At 35.2% G+C, this 21,442-nt stretch overlaps 1 protein-coding gene across 1 annotated transcript; it reads right to left on the reverse strand.

Annotated features, from left to right (window-relative positions):
• Positions 1 to 5,421: 5,421 nt before the first annotated feature.
• LOC110453716 (E3 ubiquitin-protein ligase RBBP6-like) lies at positions 5,422 to 21,353 on the reverse strand. The gene is made up of 3 exons (XM_021502800.1): positions 21,227 to 21,353; positions 13,338 to 14,344; positions 5,422 to 8,415 (listed from the first exon to the last, which is right to left on the reverse strand). Exons 2-3 carry the CDS (start codon positions 14,314 to 14,316, stop codon positions 5,918 to 5,920), a joined length of 3,477 nt encoding a protein of 1,158 aa, XP_021358475.1. The 5' UTR covers positions 14,317 to 14,344; positions 21,227 to 21,353; the 3' UTR covers positions 5,422 to 5,917.
• Between the last annotated feature and the right edge of the window lie 89 nt (positions 21,354 to 21,442).

The following is a 21,442-nucleotide window of genomic DNA, read 5'->3' on the forward strand; positions in this document are numbered from 1 at the left end:
CGTTTTTGACTTTGATTTCCTTAATTTTCTGTCAAGATCAGTGAGAAATAATAAAAACACTTGCTCATGACCATACAGTTAAAGAGGATAATAACACCTTAATCCTGAAGTTGCTTCAGAAAATGTACATTGATGATCATCTTGACTTTGGGCCAGGTGAGCTAATGAAATGACGAGTAATGGCAATCTGTTATCTTTGGGCCAAGAAAGCTTGGAAAACGACCAGAACTACTCATCTGTTAACAGGTATCTTTGGGCCAGGTGAGCGGAGAGAATTACATGTAATGGCCATCACTTAAAAAAAGTGTTTTTTTTGTTTTTTTTTAAATTTTACAACAATTATGAAACAAGTTATTTCAACTTATATTAATCACTCTTGTTAGCCCGGATATCGGTCTTAGTGTGGGAGGAAACCGGAGTACCCGGAGAAACCCACTTGATGGGGCAACCTTTTCACGTCCGATCAGGGAATCGAACCACGGCTGCCTTGGTGAAAGGCAAGTGCGCTCTCGACTGCACCACCTGACTCCACTTAACTGGGCCAGATGAGCTTGGGAAATGACTAGTGATGTGCCAGGTAAGCTGTAAAGATTGGAATACAATCATTCCATAATGTTACATTATTAACTTGTAATTAAAGTATAAAACAAACTTTTATTCATTTTAACAGTTTATTCCAATTACTTTGTTGCAGTGAAATGTGATCACAACAGAAGCTTCCTCTCCACCATTGTCACATGACTAATACAGATATAATGGTAGGTTGTGGTAGAGGAAGTTCATCTGGAAATGTTGCACCTATAGACGTTTTATTTACATGTTATGAGATGACAAAAAGCACTAGAAGTACATATGATAAAAGTGGAAAACTCATTTCATCATTAAAAATAAAAATCATCAATAAAAAAAACTTAAAAGATGCTTATTGGGGCATTTATTATACGAAGACCTTATTTATATCACAGCGTGCCTGATTCTACTGTTCACACGACAGGGAAAAAAAACATTATATTTCCGTCACACGCTCCACTTATCATTGTCATATTTTGTCTTATTGGGAGTCTCTCTAGAAAAACCAGAAAGACGCGCCATACTAGATTTCCGAGTGACTGAGGAAGATGACAACAAAGGCACTTAAATGATCATCTGGACTGTTGTGTTATTGTTCTATTTCAGTATAATAGAATATTTATTGCCATTGGGGCAGTGAAACAAAGTTCTTGATTTGTTTCCCTTTGATTAATCATGTTGCACTCCGGCTGCACTGGCTAGACTCTGCTGTATACACATACATGTTAACTGAAGTTTTGTCATTTATAAACCTGTATAAACCAGACATTCAGCTAGCTCTAACTGTTTTTCTACATTTCTAGGTAAACTGAACCTATGTAATATGAAAATGTCAATTCTAAAGGTTTGGTCCCTGTGGTACCTGGTTTAAACAGGTTACATTTTGTTTGTACAGGTAAGTATTATATTTTACCGGTTATAAGCCCAGGGAACTGTGCATGAAAACATGTCAAAATTAGGGGGTAGGCTAATTACAATACATGAGAATGTGACACTGAAGAACTTACTGAAGGCTTATTAGCGGTAAAATACTGTATTGTTAAAGAGACTGAGCAACTGTAATAGGTCAACTTATGTGTGATTTAAGTATCACATTAAAATTAGAGCAACAAAATTTCGTACAGTATCAACTAATTATTAATGTACATTATAAATTATAAAAGATTAATTGTTTATATAAACATGTACTCATTATCTTACAGATCAAAAATAGTTGAGCAATCACAGCAATACATAAAATAACTAAACACAATGTAAACTATCTAATATTGGTATAAAAGCTCGCGATATCATTACAGATTATAATCCTCTATTTTCTAAAGTTGATATGAATTTAAATATTTCAGATTTATATATAAATCAATGAATTACATGCCCCCATATAAAGCTGGTCTAACAGTGAATTACATTTATATTGATCTAACATACCAATGATGTGTTACCCTGGCAACCGTTGGCTGTGACAAATGGAGCTGGAGTGAATTGATACAGTACTGACCTACAAGTAGGTGTAAAAACAATGATGTCCTTCATTACATGTCCATTATGTTAGTTAATGAGTAACTTGTCCAGGTGATCGGCCAAATTACTGTTATATATAGATGTATATAGAGACATTATCATTACATGGAAGTTCCCATCAGATTAAGGCTGAAAATTGGTGTTGGTCTCAATTTCTCATCTCACTCATCTCAATTTAAATATACAACAAGTTTAAAAAAAAACCACCATCCATGTATAACTGTCATTACCAGAGCTTACTCATATAAAGCTGTCATCTGTGATATCTGTTTGATTATCAAAGTTAATTTATTCACTTCATCAGTTGTTATGACAGAGCTAACTTATATTTGTCATCAGCTTTTTAAATGATAGAGCTCACTCCCTTATACAAGGCTAATCAAATTTATTCTCCTAGCTTATTCATACATTGTTGTGTCATCACATAATTATAATGCTCCGAGGAGCTCTGCCTCATACACTTCTAATCAGTTGTATAATTAGCTCCATCATACAAAGTTTATCATTTACTTCTTATACTGAGTTCACTGATATATAGCATACACAGTTTACCAGCCATTTTTGATACAAAGCTCACTCACTTATACAGAGCTTACTCATATCCATTCAAAGTAGCTCTCTCTCACACTCAAAGTAGCTCTCTCTCCCACACTCAAAGTATCTCTCTCTCACACTCAAAGTAGCTCTCTCTCCCACACTCGAAGCAGCTCTCTCTCACACTCAAAGCAGCTCTCTCACACTCAAAGCATCTCTCTCTCACACTCAAAGTAGCTCTCTCTCCCACACTCAAAGCAGCTCCCTCTCACACTCAAAGCAGCTCTCTCTCACACTCAAAGCATCTCTCTCTCACACTCAAAGCAGCTCTCTCCCACACTCAAAGCAGCTCTCTCTCACACTCAAAGCAGCTCTCTCTCACAATCAAAGAAGGTTGGATACATCCATTAGGCACTTAAACATTTCACCGACCAAAGTTACCAATCAGTACCTTTAGGTGTAAAGAAGACATGTATATTGGATAGAAATCCTCGGTCAGAGTGAAGATGAGGGTACCCCTATGTGTTTTAAACTTAAATCTGTTCCTGGGAAAGTGGTTACTACATGTGATTCTGTTATATACAATTGGTATTGCTTGTAGATAAATAGGGCTGTGAACTGTTGGAGCAATGCCATAATCAATAGTGATAACGACAATGCCATTTAATGACTTAGTGTGCCGTAATCTGATTTTCTTCCATAATGATCAAATGCTAATTTATATACAGGTACGTCTCTGTCATTCTGATCATACGTCTTGGTAAATGCAATATCAAAATAACAGATTGTCACATAAACCAAAAGCTATTCTAGGTATATCAGGGGGCAATTTTTGTGCCCCCCCAAAAAAAATCAACAAGAATTTTAGACTCATTTTCAGTATCTTTATCATGTATTCTTAAAAGTGCCTCTTCTTTATGTATGCCAAATACAGTGTATTCATACATGGAACAGCCTGAATTTATATTGACTGTACAAATCTGTAAATGATTTTATTAAACGATGTATGTTTCACTAATGCAATCAGAGAAGAATATGTACCATAGCACAAACACAGGCTAGTAATTATATTTGCAATAATTTTGATACTAAATAACCGATATTGCATTTTCAGATTAACACAAAATCTTTTATTTTTTGGGAAAAATGAAGCTGACGTCTGAAGTTAACAAATCTTTATAACTTGGCCCTGATGTCAGCTTTATAACAATCAATCAGTGCGGAATGCTTGTGTCTAATTTCTATTGATAAATTCTTACCTTTGGAATACTAAAAAATCTCCACATAAGTCTAGATAACTTATTCCTTTCAAGGCACTATGTAATATGGAATGGTTGTATATAATATTAATACTCGGATACATTGACATCTTCCCTTTAAAACCTGTCCTCATTTAAATCAATAATACTGAGCTGAAATCCACTTCAATTCCCTGAGAGATTTTTTTCCCCATAATTTCACCTCCATGCAGTTAAGTTATCATATGATGTAAAATATCAAGAAACTAAAACTGCATAACGTTATTATACATTCTACGAATATAACCCTCTCAACATAATTACAAATTAGATGTGGAACTAAAAATAATCGTCTTAACAATCATTGTAACATGGACACAAGCTCTCACTAACACAAAAATTCTTTTTCAGATGATTGGAAAATATTCCTACATTGCAAAGCTTCACATTATTGTAGCCTTTTTAAAAAATGTTTGTTAGAAATCAGGAGTTTTCTCCTTTTCGTCGAACTCCTCCCGTAACAAATGAGATATGAGTGAGAATCATCTTCTGTAAAACAGAGCCTCAGATCTATATAACCCTTTCAACCTTTGGAAACTTTAGTAGACTCTACCAAACATTTATCTGGATGAGTCCATTATGGTCTACAGTGGTGAAAGGGATAAAACACAAATTAAGACAACAACAAAATTATACAGTATGTTACTCAAAGGTCGTATTAGTTTATTGAAAGCACATTCACAAGTCTGTCATCTAAACTATGGAATACGTACAGTATAGCATCAAAAGGACTTTTGAGACTTTTGTCTTTTGTCGATATAGAAAAAATGTTAATAATTATATACATGTTATTTGTATACATGTGTATGTAAATAAATGTAAAATTAAACAGAATTACAGCTTGTCTGTACTCAAAGCACTATCCAAGATTTTCTCTATCAAAATGTTTACAAATAAAAAAATCTAAAAATAATTCAAAACCTAGCTACATACTTTCACGATAAAATACATTTTGTTCAAAATAATCATTATTTCTATATTTAATGGTAGTTCACTGATTTTATGCCTACTGCTTCATGATGAAATATCTGTATACATAATTATATGTTAATTTGAGTTAGGAAACACGCTAAGAAATATTAAGTTCTGTATGGTATAACACTAAAATGATGTGTACAGCTCTATTGCATATAGTATTATACATTTGATGAAATATTGTCTTCAACAATAAGCTAATAAGCAAATTTTACTGAAAGTTGTCATGATTTAAGAAATGCAAAATTACACAATTATGATAATCTCCAGCTAACATATTGAGGTCAAAATCTAGGATGGATATCAAAGCAGAACATAATTTGAGGCCAACATAGAAATTGTGGAAATGGATTACATAAAAAGGCAGTTTATTTTAAAAGATGAACTTCATTAAATTATAATCTATAGTGTTTAAAAAAAGATAGAAAGTGTAAAAGTATGAAGTGTATAAACTAGAGAGAATGATTATAATGTCTATCACTCATGTATTATCACTAATTTCTGCTGAACGGTGGGTTAGCATTGAAGTCTTTGTTTCTTTACACTACGATTAAACTCTGATCAGCATTCACTGCTAGCTTTGTTTCCATTAGTGTCAGTAGCACATCAGTTCAATCCTGGAATTACTGCAGAGATTTCTTTCGATGTACATCAATCTTTTAGTCACAGGGTGAGGTCACAAGGGTGAGGTCAAGGGTGTCACAAGGGTGAGGTCACAAGGGGAGACACTTCAGCGTCAAATAAGCTATCACAGGAATGTTGGTCCTGACTAAATGCTGGAAGAGGATTTCCCAAGTGTTCACCAAGCTCTGTTTATATCAATGCTGGCTAAAAAGTACATTACAGGGTAACCTCCCACTCAGAAACATTGTAAATCACCTGACATTTCTAGAGATATTACTCCTGTTAAAACAGTAATTCAGAATATATCCTCCTTGTGAAATCAACTCTCCACTTAAAGGAGAATTCTTGTTCAGTTAAACACTTTCACTAAGAATAGATTTCACTAAGAAAAGTATTTAGAAATCCTCCTCCATACTTTCGGCCAGTGATGTACGTGACATCTGACTTGGTACCTCCTCTGGCACCGGTTCCCCTACCTCCTTGTCCTCCCTTGTTATCTGACTTGGTACCTCCTCTGGCATCGGTTCCCCTACCTCCTGGTCCTCCCTTGTTTCCTCCGCCATGTTAAGATCATCTCTGGCCATGCTAGCATAGTCATCCACATCAGGTGTTGCAGTATCCGTGCTCCAATCAACCTCCTCTCCCTCTTGCTCATCTTTGCCAAAGACCTCTGTCTCCTCACTAAATGACACATGCTTAAGACTGCGAGATGTGTTGGCCGATTGTGGACGTAGGTCATCGGTGTTTAAATGTAGCTCGCTTTCAGTGACATCCTGTCGAGGACTGTTGTCCTGAGCTACACTTTCAGTGAAATCCTGTCGAGGACTGTTGTCATGAGCTACACTTTCAGTGACATCCTGTCGAGGACTGTTGTCATGAGCTACACTGACATTGACCTCCTGTTGGTCATTTCGTCCATTCTGTGTATCACAAGCACCTGTTAAGTCACCAGAGTCTGTTTCCAAGTCGTTAATAGGTGGTTTCACCTCAGAGGACACCTCCTCTATTTTGTCCTCATTTTCCCTGTCATTCTTCACATCCTCTTTCATTGAAGACTCTTCAACTTTCTTCTCCTCCTTAGCAGGAGTCTCAACTGTCTGTTCACTTTCCTTTGAATCATTTTCTGTTTTCACTTCATCTAAAATATCTTCCCGTGATGTAAGGAAAAAATCTCCAACAATTTCTTCCTTCTGTTCTTCTACTTTCTTACCAGTACTTTCCTCATCCTTTGTATTATTTTCACCTGCTGTTGTATTTGAATCATCGCTCTTTGCATTGTTTTCTGTCTTTGTTGAGTTATCTACCTTTGCACTCTGAGTTCCCTCTTGTGAGGACAGCAGATGTTGTTGTGTCTCTGTTGCAGCACATCCCTGTGGCTCTGGTCTTTCTTCATCCTTCAACTGTTCCCATACTTTTTCAGCAAACAGTTTCCTCTGAGTAGAAGCTACATGTTTAGGTACGCCATCCTTCTCCTGAAACGGCAGACTGAACCCTGTTGACACTTCATCACTCATCTTGTCCTTAGGTGGTGCCACTGCTTTCCTAGGGGAGTTTGAGGAGCGTTTGGGTGTGGGAACCCTACCCCTGGCAGGAGCTGTGCCGGGACGACTATCCATGTTTACACTCTGTCCAGACAGATTCAAATTTCTAGAAGAATTCTTTGGATCCGTCTTGCTAATCCTGTCGGAGTCAAGGCGGTATGATGGGCGAGGACTCTTCTCTTCACCTGCACTGACATCCTCGTCATTGAAATCTGCACCTCCAAAAGATTTGTTGGCTCTGTCATCAAAATTCTTTATTCCAGTATCAATGGACTTCTTTCCTTCTAGCACTCGATGTATCCTCTTCTTTGCTATTTCTGGTACAATTTTCGCTAATTCAGGATCAGACTTAGCGAGTTCTTCTTTTTGAAGCTGAATTTCCTTTTTCTGTTGAAGTTCATGCTTTCGTTTCTGCTGTAGCCAGTCCTCATAAGACATTCTCTGTCTATTTTCATTAGAATTATCTCTGGCACTCACTCGCCTTGGTGATGCAGATGCATTGCGTTGTGGGGCGATTACAGATGCACTTTTCGGTCGCTCTCTCATGGCGAGTTTGATGCGTCCTGCTACCGGCCTTTTGTAGATGAACTTGGAGGCTGGTGGGTGAGGTTCCATACCCACAGTCTTTGCCTGTTTCATTTCATCCTCCTTCAATCGTGTCACCCCGGGTGCAACTTGCACATGTTCCTGTTGACTGCCCTCTTTTCCAGAGTGAACTCCCTTTTTAGGTGGTGCAGACTGTGGACGTAAGGGTTTTCCTGGAACTGTCAGCGTGTTGACATTTTCTTGATTAATTCTTTCTCTTGACCTTATTTTTTCTCTAATCTTTTCCTCTCTACTTTTTGCTCTACACTCCTTCTGTTTTGCTTTCATCCATTTGTCAACCAGTTTTTGGGACTCCAGTCTCTTCTCAAACTTGTCATTTGCCTCCAAAATAACCTTTTGTCGTTCTTCTTTTTTCTTCTGTTTTTCCTCTCGCTTTTGTTTCCTGTGAGTGATATCTTTCTGTTTGAGCCAGGAGAGCAGTTCTGGGTTATTACTGTGTTTGATGTGGTGGTCCATGGGCTCTGGTGGTCCTTTTTGCCGTGGAGACCCTGTGGCCTTGCTACTACTTGGGGTCCTGTTACTCGGAGAGTTGTCATGATAACCATTGTGATGTACTGTAGAATCTATCGTTGATCCAGAATCCTTCCTTCTGTGATCTGACCTTTTCTTTTTTTTCTTTTTCTTGTTGATACCTTCACCATTGATGTCAGTCCTGACCTTCTGCTGCTGCTTGGCTGTTGAAGCGGTCATGACATTTCTGATAGTATAGTAGGTTCCATCCTCAGCTGTCAAGTCTCGAAGTTCAGCTGAAATATACAAATTATCACCATTAGCTTTCAATAAAATACCTTTACTATAATATCAATGAGAGCATCTCTGTCTTTATTTGGAAAACTTACAAACCCATCAAACCTTCCTCAGCTTGTTCTATTTTGTTGTGTTCTATCTAAAAGTAACAAAACACAAATGATGAGAAGATTTATTTTTTCTGGTCTGTCAAACAGTTATACAAAACTGTAACTGCATCAATTGATTTCTTGTTCTTTGCATATGCATGCAAAAAAAGTAACAAGGAAGCGATCATTTTTTATTCAACTTAAGAATTAAATTTTTGGTGTATTTTGTTAATGCTAATATTGAGGCAGTAAGTTTCACCATTTTGGATAAAGTTAGAGCTATCATTGATAGCTAACACTTAACATAAAGCTAGCGCTATCATTGATAGCTTACACTTAACATAAAGCTAGAGCTATCATTGATAGCTTACACTTAACATACAGTTAGAGATATCATTGATAGCTTACACTTAACACAAAGTTAGAGCTATCATTGATAGTTTACACTTATCATAAAGCTAGAGCTATCATTGATAGCTTACACTTAACATAACTTAACATAAAGTTAGAGCTATCATTGATAGCTAACACTTAACATAAAGTTAGAACTATCATTGATAGCTTAGACTTAACACAAAGTTAGAGCTATCATTGATAGTTTACACTTAATAGAAGAGCTATTATTGATAGTTTACACTTAATGGTAGAGCTATTATTGATAGCTCACACTTAACATCAAGTTAGAGCTATCATTGATAGCTCAAACTTAACATAAAGTTATAGCTATCATTGATAGCTTACACTTAACATAACTTAACATAAAGTTAGAGCTATCATTGATAGCTAACACTTAACATAAAGTTAGAACTATCATTGATAGCTTAGACTTAACACAAAGTTAGAGCTATCATTGATAGCTTACACTTAACACAAAGTTAGAGCTATCATTGATAGTTTACACTTAATAGTAGAGCTATTATTGATAGTTTACACTTAATGGTAGAGCTATTATTGATAGCTCACACTTAACATAAAGTTAGAGCTATCATTGATAGCTCAAACTTAACATAAAGTTAGAGCTATCATTGATAGCTTATACTTAACATAAAGTTAGAGCTATCATTGAGAGCTAACACTTAACATAAAGCTAGAGCTATCATTGATAGCTTACACTTAACATAAAGTTAGAACTATCATTGATAGCTTAGACTTAACACAAAGTTAGAGCTATCATTGATAGTTTACACTTAATGGTTGAGCTATTATTGATAGCTTACACTTAACATAAAGTTAGAGCTATCATTGATAGCTAACACTTAACATAAAGCTAGAGCTATCATTGTTAGCTTACACTTAACATAAAGTTAGAACTATCATTGATAGCTTACACTTAACACAATGTTAGAGCTATCATTGATAGTTTACACTTAATGGTAGAGCTATTATTGATAGCTTACACTTAACATCAAGTTAGAGCTATCATTGATAGCTCACACTTAACACAAAGTTATGGCTATCATTGATAGTTTACACTTATGGTAGAGCTATCATTGATAGCTCATACTTAACACAAAGTTAGGGCTATCATTGATAGTTTACACTTATGGTAGAGCTATCATTGATAGCTCACACTTAACATAAAGCTAGAGCTATCATTGATAGTTTACACTTATGGTAGAGCTATCATTGATAGCTCACACTTAACACAAAGTTAGGGCTATCATTGATAGTTTACACTTATGGTAGAGCTATTATTGATAGCTTCCACTTAACATAAAGCTAGAGCTATCATTGATAGCTTACACTTAACATAAAGTTAGAGCTATCATTGATAGCTTACACTTAACATAAAGTTAAAACTATCATTGATAGCTTACACTTAACACAATGTTAGAGCTATCATTGATAGTTTACACTTAATAGTAGAGCTATTATTGATAGCTTACACTTAGCATAAAGCTAGAGCTATAATTGATAGTTGACACTTAATGGTTGAGCTATTATTGATAGCTTACGCTTAACATAAAGTTAGAGATATCATTGATAGCTTACATTTAACATAAAGTTAGAGCCATCATTGATAGCTAACACTTAACATAAAGTTATAACTATCATTGATAGCTTATACTTAACATAAAGTTAGAACTATCATTGATAGCTTACGCTTAACATAAAGTTAGAGCCATCATTGATAGCTAACACTTAACATAAAGTTAGAGATATCATTGATAGCTTACACTGAACACAAAGTTAGAGCTGTCATTGATGGTTTACACTTAATGGTTGAGCTATTATTGATAGCTTACGCTTAACATAAAGTTAGAACTATCATTGATAGCTTATACTTAACATAAAGTTAGAACTATCATTGATAGCTTACACTTAACATACAGTTAGAGCTATCATTGATAGCTCATACTTAACATAAAGCTAGAGCTATCATTGATAGTTTACACTTATGGTAGAGCTATAATTGATAGTTTACACTTAACATAAAGTTAGAGCTATCATTGATAGCTAACACTTAACATAAAGTTAGAACTATCATTGATAGCTTAGACTTAACACAAAGTTAGAGCTATCATTGATAGCTTACACTTAACATAAAGTTAGAACTATCATTGATAGCTTACACTGAACACAAAGTTAGAGCTATCATTGATAGCTTACACTTAACACAAAGTTAGAGCTATCATTGATAGCTTATACTTAACATAAAGTTAGAGCTATCATTGATAGCTTACACTTAACACAAAGTTAGAGCTATCATTGATAGCTTATACTTAACATAAAGTTAGAGCTATCATTGATAGCTCACACTTAACATAAAGCTAGAGCTATCATTGATAGTTTACACTTATGGTAGAGCTATTATTGATAGCTTACACTTAACATAAAGTTAGAGCTATTATTGATAGCTTACACTTAACATAAAGTTAGAGCTATTATTGATAGCTTACACTTAACATAAAGTTAGAGCTATCATTGATAGTTTACACTTAACATAAAGCTAGAGCTATCATTGATAGCTTACACTTAACATACAGTTAGAGCTATCATTGATAGCTTACACTTAACACAAAGTTAGAGCTATCATTGATAGTTTACACTTATAGTAGAGCTTTTATTGATAGCTTACACTTAACATAAAGTTAGAGCTATCATTGATAGCTTACACCTAACATACAGTTAGAGCTATCATTGATAGCTTATACTTAACATAAAGTTAGAGCTATCATTGATAGCTAACACTTAACATAAAGTTAGAGCTATCATTGATAGGTTACACTTAACATACAGTTAGAGCTATCATTGATAGCTTATACTTAACATAAAGTTAGAGCTATCATTGATAGCCTACACTTAACATACAGTTAGAGCTATCATTGATAGCTTACACTTAACACAAAGTTAGAGCTATCATTGATAGTTTACACTTAATGGTAGAGCTATCATTGATAGTTTACACTTAATGCAAAGTGCTGGCAAGAAAAGCAATGGTCTACTACACTACACTACCCTACACTAGGAGACACTAGGAGACACTAGGAGACACTGGACACTAGGAGACACTAGGATACAAACCTTAGAAATAATACATATCAACCAAAGGACAAAGATCTTGAAGTTTGCTTATGCCCCTACATATACAATATTAATGAATGCTGAGAATATCCAACGGATGTCTTTTTTGTTACGTCTCAACTCAATTTTTCAAATATTGGTGTACATGACCCTGTGTACCAATGTCAAGGCTTCATGTAAAAGCTTCCTTAGATACCGTCAATATAAACCTAGACTCTTTTATAGAAATGTGGGAAGAAAAGTTATTTACTTATGACATTTAGGTAAAATATCTTGGAAGACAAGAGAGAATTTCTTTATCATTGAATTTCCATACTAAAAAAATATTCTAATTTTTAACTGGATGGAGAGTTCAATTCCTTTCTTATGTGTGATCCGTTCTTAATCTAAGAGGACAAGTATGGCGCAATTCTGCTGACACAGCTGTTCCATATTGTGGTATAATTATAATTAAATCAACTACAAACAGCTATACCGCTACTAGTACATGTTTTCCATTAACAACAGAGTAAATACTCCATTGAAGCACACCAGAAGCTTTAAACATTAAAAAGTGAACTGCTTTCCTATTGAACAAGTCAGGATATTGGAAAATGTATTGATTGATTGGTGTGTTTGCCTGTCCAGTGAAGCATTAAGTTAATGTCCTTAGTCTGTCAGACCTCCCAATACACACCTTAGGCTTGTTCTGTCTCTATACCATTAATGAATGCACTCCCCAGGTAGGTTTATATATAACTTTAATAAATACCATGATTTTAACGTTAATAAAATATTGTAATGATTGAGAAAGGTCTAAAAAATAGTTGATGAGAAAAGTGTACTGGTGTGGTTCTATTGCTGAATGGACCAGAAACATCACGACTGATTGGTCGTGTTTGTCGTGTTACTAACGACAACCAGACACGCGTGATCATCACAGTCTGATGCCTTGACAGTAGGAATTTGAACTAAGAAATAAAACCAATTTCTGATTATCTAAATCTATCTAATATTTTATGAAAAACATCACCGGTTTACATTTAAAAAGGAAGTGGTACCATGTTTCTCTCAGACTGGTCTACAATCATTTCAAACTCCCCCTCGATCTCACCACCATCACCATATTCCAACCCCCTTATTCTGGATTATGACCTGTAACTTTTTTCTTTCAAAGTTTTTCTTTATCTCAACACCTTTCATTTGCCATGGTATACAGAGATATGCAACTCAAAGATTTCATATATATTATATACTTTCATGCAGGGGAACAGACAGATTTTTTAATTTTTTATAAAGGTACTTTTTTTACAGGACTTGTAACTTACCATGAGTACTGGCAGACATTGGGCGTCTCCTCTGTGGCACCCCAGGGGGTTTGATGTCACTGAGCATCCCTGTCCCTGGCAACAGAAGCCCAGAGGGCTGCAGTCCATGGCTGACTTTTGTATAGGAATCCCGCAGAGACTGGATCTGATTGAAATAGTCCCGTGTGACCTGCGGTCGGCGGTCACTAAAGCTTGTCTGCACAAGTTCATGGAGTTCTTTGTATTTTTGATTCAGTCGTTCCTCAATAAACACATCAGGATTGATCTCCATTGATCTGAACTTCCTAAGTGGGGATCGATTTAACAGTTTAGTCTTACGACTTTGCTGGTTCGTTTTCCTTTGCCTATGACCTTGTTCACTCATTGTGTCATGAGGCTTTGAACTGTTTTTAAGGTTCAAGTGTGTATGAACACCATGCACATATGAATGTGGAGAGGATGACTTTGATCTTGATTTTGATCTAGATTTAGAACGCGAACGAGATCTTGATCTTGAATGGGACCTTGACCTTGAACTAGAATACGACCTTCTTCTGGAACTCCGTGGTGTTCCACGCTTAGGAGACCTTGATCTTGACCTTGACTTTGATCCACTTGACCAAAAACTTGATGAGGATGAACAAGAACCTGACCTTGATCGTGACCTTGACTTTCCATTTTTAACATGACCCGACGGTACAGAAATTGACCCCTGACCAGTCGGAGGCTTTTTAGCATACAATATGCGGTCATGTTGATCCTTCGTTCTGGATCGGGACTGACGTTCGTTCTCTGCCTCTTTCCCTGCCTTGGTCTTGCCTTTCTTTGTGTAACTCCCGTTCATTTTTTCGTAGAAGTGGTTGCCACCATGTTCCTTTATAAGACTATCTAACAGTGCCTCCCTTTCCTCAGCTCCTTCCTCACTGCTGTTGTCCTGTACCAACTTCTCCAATAATTTCAACGACCTTTTTTTCGGTTGTTTCCGTGACATTATACTCATTGGTCAACCATATTGCTGTGGCTCACACCTGTTTAACAAAAGAAAAAGATAAATAATGCTATTAGAAAGTCAAATATCATGGCCAAATTCAAGAGGGAAAAATAAAAACTCGCCTCTTCACGTCTGCATTTTACGCTCTTTATTTGTTCATTTATGTGTATATATTAAGTGATTGTAAGCCTTTGATTTGTTTCACAATTATAACTAAAACTATTATCCATATGTTGTAAAGCGCTTTAGAGTAATTTTACAGATTAAATTAGAAAAACTCCTTTTATTAAATAAAAATATTCCTCCTTGTCTGTAAGTGTTATAAAGCCATGCACTTGTCATGGTTATTTCTGACTACAGTATAAAATATCCTGACATCCCCTGATGACCCTCGGAAGAGGTGAAAGTGTAAGGGAGCTGCTCAGAATCCCTTTTTCTTTTCTTCATATTTACAATCGTACTAGGACTTTTGTATTTTTCAAAATTTTATCTCGTATTTATAATTAATGCAAGCAGAGTTTTAAATTCCTTGGCATTAGTCCAGTTTATTTGACTTCAACATTTGAATTCATGAGTATGTTAATTATTTAGTCAGGAGCTTAAAACATCACATGAAAGAAAACAAAAGAAAGGCTACCTATTACAATCTCAGCGGTTTATTTTGTATACCTGGTTGGCAAGGTTGCATCTGTGACATTGTCATATGAATGTGTTACACTGTGGGAGCACAGTCGAGTCAGGTACTGAAGTATTGTATGTACAGAACCATCAACAGCTTTTTAAGAAAGAAAAAATCTTTATATAGTGACATCCCCATGTAAAAGGAAAGTCAATACACAGCATTTGTCTATTACAATGAGAGTGACGTCGACCACCTCTCTGTCAGCACAAGCTAATGGCAGCTTTAACACAAGTGGTTCAATGGCTCCATCAACTTTGATGGTTAACACTAACTCTTTTATTCCGATCAGTCTCAGAACTGATATTTACTGGCTCATAAAAACATAGCCAGAGTTTCCTCTGGCCCTGACACCAGACTTAGACACCAGACATCTATCTGTCAAAATACCTTAGTCTTGTGTCGGGGCAAGAGGAAACTCGGGCTAATAAAAGAACAATTATCAATATTAACTACAATTAGAATATTCTTCAAATTACTTAAAAGCTATCTAGTAAAAAGTTGTACATTCATGTCCTAATACGTTGATATTGTATGGGAACATTATCTAAATGGGGTACCTCACTGCTTTTTTCCTTCATTGATACAATTATATTGTCAACACAAGCACTGCTCCACGTGAATTAACACTACTTTACCTCGGGTAAATTCCCTACTGGACAGTAATTAAAATTCATCAAACATAACAATTTCAAAAAAAAAATGGTCATTAACTACATGATCATGAGTATAGGTACATGCATATAGACGTCATGTGTTTACAACAACTAGGTTGACAAAATGCGGAATAAATGGCTGGCTATCGATAAGAACGCACCAATAGCTGATAAGGGTAACTGTAGACTGACATGCAGATATTTACCTGAATTCTACAACAAAGGCATCCGCTCTTTGTTCTCCGTAGAGAGGCCGATACCAAAGAAAATTAATTGATGACCTGTGACAATCACACTCAATCTGTTTGCCTGCTTTGTTTATGGCCCATTTTGAATTCATACAATAAACTCCACAGCAGGAATTTTGTTTTAGTTGGTGTAACGGTAAATGACTGTTTAACACAACACCCCAAGATTCATTTTGTCGGAATTTAAACGGAAACTGATCCTACCTGGTACACCGTTTCATATATTTACATATGGCTTATATTGGACATGCTTAAACCAGTTTTAAGTACATTTCAAAATCCGTACAAATTACTTTAATCGTCCTTATTTGAATAACATATTTGTAAAGTCTAACTTTTTCAGGTCAAGGAGTGTTTCAAAAACTATTTTGAAGTGGTACACAATTTGTTCCAGTAGGAGTATAAATCTTTTAATTCTGACTCAATATCAAACCTTTGTTTTCCAAATTCATTTACAATAGATAATTTCATTTTATGATGCTAATGATAAATGCCCTTAACTGCTCATGAAAAATGTTTCTGTGCTACATCACTATTGTACAGGTAACCATGAAATGCATCTCGATAAAAATTACAAAAAACCCCACAAAAAACAAACACTAGGTGAAAATGAATGATGCTGGAAAATTGATTCTGCTGAATTTCAGCACTTTTGAAAAACAAATTTTAAAGGAAGTCTATTGGTAGAGTCAAATACATTTTACAAATTTGCTAAAACGTACTTTTGTTTTTTTCTATATACATTAGATATTATATGGCTGGTGGCAGAGGTTTTGATATGCAATAGATTTTAGGTGTTGATTGGAACGATTACCTGAACTCACAATCACCTTGATGACTCAAGCTTGATTCCATCAGAAATACAGTGATGATAGAATACAATTAAAGATACACATTCCATTTGGGACACTCATATGGAAATATACTCAGTGACCTTTACCAAAACATGTCACAATTAGATGCTGATATTACAATCCTTCCACTGAATTTGAGGATGTTGCCATTGGCATTTTCTTTGCTGTTTTGTATTTGTTAAAGTTATTAATTAAAGGGCCAATGTAAGCAACTGACACCACCTCATGAACATTAAAGATTTATTGCACAAACTTGCCATTAAGTTTTTTGCATGATGCTTTATATTTGAGATATACCTTATGACATAAGTTTTTGTTTATGTCTGGAAATTTTGCTATATCTATACCTCTAATGTTTCTTTGCATTGTCTTTGTCAAATTTTACAAAATTTTTGGTAAAAGTTGAGAGAAAAAGAGTCATTTATCAGTATTATGCAGGAAAGGATATTCCTCCCTTGGGTGTAGAATTTGGTGTTGAAACTAAGCACATTAAAATCTCAGTTCTGACAAAATTCTACACCCTATGGTAGAACTTCCCTGTTCCACTTACAATGTACTAACTTACATATGATAGATTCTATTAGTTATGGAGTAGGAGCGGAAAATGCAAGGCCAGATCAGTATTTGAACCCAGGACCCTCCAAACTCTAGACGGATGCTCTAGCTACCAACTAAGCAACTAGTCGCCGGGAAATCGTGAAATCATTGATCAGTCAATTTCGCTCCTTAAAAATGACTTTGGTTACCTAATTAATTAATAGTACAGGGATTTCACAAACATATGTCTGCTCTTATTTATTTATTTTGCAAATTTTATTCATTTTTTAAAATCAACTCTATATTTGAATTTTGGAAATGATCCACCATGTGAAAGCTTGATTTACTCAAACAGTCCACTTCAATGAACTATATTTATTTGAGACCCACCCTTAAATCAATAAACTATATTTATAGATATTTGTATAACACCTTTTTTGAGTGATTTACATATGAATGTTAAAATTTAAATAAATATCATAAGTCATGTAAAGTCCATTTAGGGGTAGCAGTCTGGACACATTTGTTCATGAATTATGTCATAACATAGTGTCAGGTGTACACCTGGATTCTCAATATCTGTATTAGTTGCCATCTACACAACTAAAGTATAAACCCCACAGGTAAATCTTAAGTTAACCATTTGAGCAGCAAATTGATCATGAGACACTTGTCAATTTCTACAACAGAAATTTATGTAAATGACAAAAATGATATTTCGTGTCTGTGTAGCGTTTACCTGGAATAGATATTTATCAACTTGTCCCATTTATTATTTACCTGTTCACCTGAGAGCTCAATGTTACCATAGGTGTATATGGCATGGTAGAAGGCTTTACTATTCCTAATCTGTAATTCTTTACAAAGCCATTACCTCCAATGCTAAAGTCCTATTGATATATATACCTACACATATACATGTGTTTGATCAGACGGACTGGTCAGTAAGAATGTTCTTTAAAAGTCTGGTATCTAGCAGCTTAACTTCGGGGTTTGGCATATTAATTTTCCATAACAAAAGTTCCTGATTAGAGAAGTGTTTTGATTAAAAACACCAGAAACAAAAGAACTGAATGTATTTTAGGTGTTATGCAGATTTTTGATTTTTTAAATGCTATTTAGCAAATCTAATTTTATTAAAGTATACAAGTAAGCTAACAAGTCTTTGTGTAGAATTTCAACTGTTCTGATCCTAAAGTTTGATCCCATTACCCTCGAAGATAAATCTTAAATATCACTGATATTATAACCAATTACTCCATCAGGGAGATATGTGGAATAGAATGTTAAAAGGTAAGAAGATAATTCTAACATGGTGACAACTGACTTCCAACCGTGAGTAATAGGAAGAGGAAAGAAATATTATGATGACCTCTACAGAAAACTATAAATTACCAGCTACTCCATGATATTATCAGATCATTTTTTGTGTGCATTATACTGATGCAAATTACAAGACAAAATTTTAACTTAGCCAATTACTCAATATATCAGCAGGTTTAAAATGCAATCCAGAAAGTATAGAAAACAGAAAGACAGCAGGACCATAACACGACAATAAACAGTAGGTCTATAACCGATAATGAGTCAGCAGGTCTAGAACACAATAATGAGTGCAAAAAATATTTACTTCAAATTAAATATCACATGAATCGAATTTGAAATTAAATTTGCGTGTATGCTATTTTGTATATTAAGTCCTTCACTCTGTGATTCCAAAATGGTCCATGCCATCTGTTTATGACTTGAAAAATTATTAATCTCATTTTAAAATGTCATATAATAAAACAATTGTGGACTTCAGTCTCAGTCTATCTCTGATTTACGGACCTGGTCTGAACAATATTCACAGAGGCCAAAGGTCCACAATACAGTAAGTCAGCAGGTCCATAACACAATACAATAAGTCAGCAGGTCCATGACACTATACAATAAGTCAGCAGGTCCATAACACAACAATAAGCTAGCAGGTCCACAATTTAATAAGTCAGCAGGTCCATAATACAACAAGTAAGCAGGTCCACAATACAATAAGTCAGCAGGTCCATAACACAACAATAAGTCAGCAGGTCCATAACACAACAATAAGTCAGCAGGTTAACAATACAATAAGTCAGCAGGTCCATAACACAACAATAAGTCAACATGCCATAACACAACAATAAGTCAGCTGGTCCACAATACAATAAGTTAGCATATCCATAACACAACAATAAGTTAGCAGGTCCACAATATAGTAAGTCAGCAGGTTCATAACACAACAATAAGTCAGCAGGTTCATAACACAATACAATAAGTCAGCAGGTCCATAACACAACAATAAGTCAGCAGATCCATAACACAATACAGAAAGTCAGCAGGTCCAAAACAACAATAAGTCAGCAGATCCATAACACAACAAAAAAACAAGAGGTCAATAACACAATACAGTAAGCCAGCAGGTCCATAACATAACAATAAGTCAACAGGTTCATAACACAATAGAATAAGTTAGCATATCCATAACCCAACAATAAGTTAGGAGGTCCACAATATAGTAAGTCAGCAGGTACACAATACAGTAAGCCAGCAGGTCCATAACATAACAATAAGTCAACATGCCATAACACAACAACAAGTCAGCTGGTCCACAATACAATAAGTCAGCGGGTCCATAACACAATCCAGGAAGTCAGCAGGTCCAAAACACAACAATAAGTAAGCAGGTCCATAACACACTACAATAAGTCAGCAGCTCCATAACAATACAATAAGTCAGCAGCTCCATAACAATACAATAAGTCAGCAGGTCTACAATACAGTAAGTCGGCAGGTCCATAACAACAATAAGTCAGCAGGTTAACAATACAATAAGTCAGCGGGTCCATAACACAATCCAGGAAGTCAGCAGGTCCACAACACAACAATAAATCAGCAGGTCCATAATACAATACAATAAGTCAGCGGGTCCATAAAAACAATAAGTCAGGAGGTTCATAACACAATACAAAAAGACAGCAGGTCCATAACAAAACAATAAGTCAGCAGGTGCACAATACAGTAAGTCAGCAGGTCCATAACATAACAATAAGTCAACAGGTTCATAACACAACAATAAGTCAGCAGGTCCACAATACAGTAAGTCAGCAGGTCCATAACACAATTAGAAAGGGTGAGTTACATGGATATTGGTAAAATGGATGAGCTACATGGATATAAAATACCATGTTACAGTAACCCCCCCCCCCTTTTTTTTGAGGCAGACACCTGTGGCTAGATTGATGGTATCATCTTCATTGGAAAAAGCTGTGTATTGCAGAATGGCAAGAAAAGATGAATATAAGAACCACAATCTGCAACATATACTTTGTAGTATGCAAAATGAAAAACAGGGAATTCACCTAACTCAAAAACAGTATATAACATGTAGTTAGTATATAGATATAATTGGTATTTCAATTTATAGGGTAGATTTGCGGAGTAGTATAGGTATAATACAGTATAAACAGGTAGTGTATAGAGTATATAACAGTATAAACAGGTATGGTATAGTATATATACACATATTGTTCACAGCAAATTAAAGAAGAAATCTAAGTATATCTATAGTATAGGTACATATGTAGTGTATGTGACAGAGTATATATACAGGTAGATTATTAATAGTACAGATTAGGTTAAAGATTATTTGTATAGAGGAAATGAATTACTAGGAAGTATTTAGAACACAATACTTAACATATATAGTTAAGTATATAAACATATATAGTTATGAACAAAGTAGTTTTAGATAGCATACAGAGTATATATGTCAGAATAAAAGGTATATATACATGAAGCATCAAAAGTGTGGTATTATAGTTCTGACTTCTGTCAAATTTCGTTTTGACAAGAAATTATATTCATATTAGATCAAATGAAAAAGAACAGAAATTAGAATTCGTGCTAAAGTAATTGATAACTTACTATTACTGTCTTCCTTACGATGTTTTGTCACAGAAAGACATCTGTCCTAAATCCATGCATATTCCTACATAATATAGCGAGCCAGCATGCCGACAGCACAGTGTTTACATCCACATTGTGGTGGGGTCACCAGGTCAACCTATGAACTAGACTCACTCCAGACGGACTCCGCATTGTTATATCATGCATACATTTATTTAAAATTAAATCCTTACA

The sequence above is a fragment of the Mizuhopecten yessoensis genome, unplaced genomic scaffold, assembly GCF_002113885.1.
Source record: "Mizuhopecten yessoensis strain PY_sf001 unplaced genomic scaffold, ASM211388v2 scaffold7491, whole genome shotgun sequence".
Classification (NCBI taxonomy): domain Eukaryota; kingdom Metazoa; phylum Mollusca; class Bivalvia; order Pectinida; family Pectinidae; genus Mizuhopecten; species Mizuhopecten yessoensis.

Bases quoted from the DNA above. Each gene is read 5' to 3' on its own strand.
- LOC110453716 (XM_021502800.1), bottom strand. From the start codon at position 14,316: ATGAGTATAATGTCACGGAAACAACCGAAAAAAAGGTCGTTGAAATTA. The intron at 8,416-13,337 runs GTAAGTTACAAG...TGTATATTTCAG, and splicing joins AATGTCTGCCAGTACTCATG to CTGAACTTCGAGACTTGACA.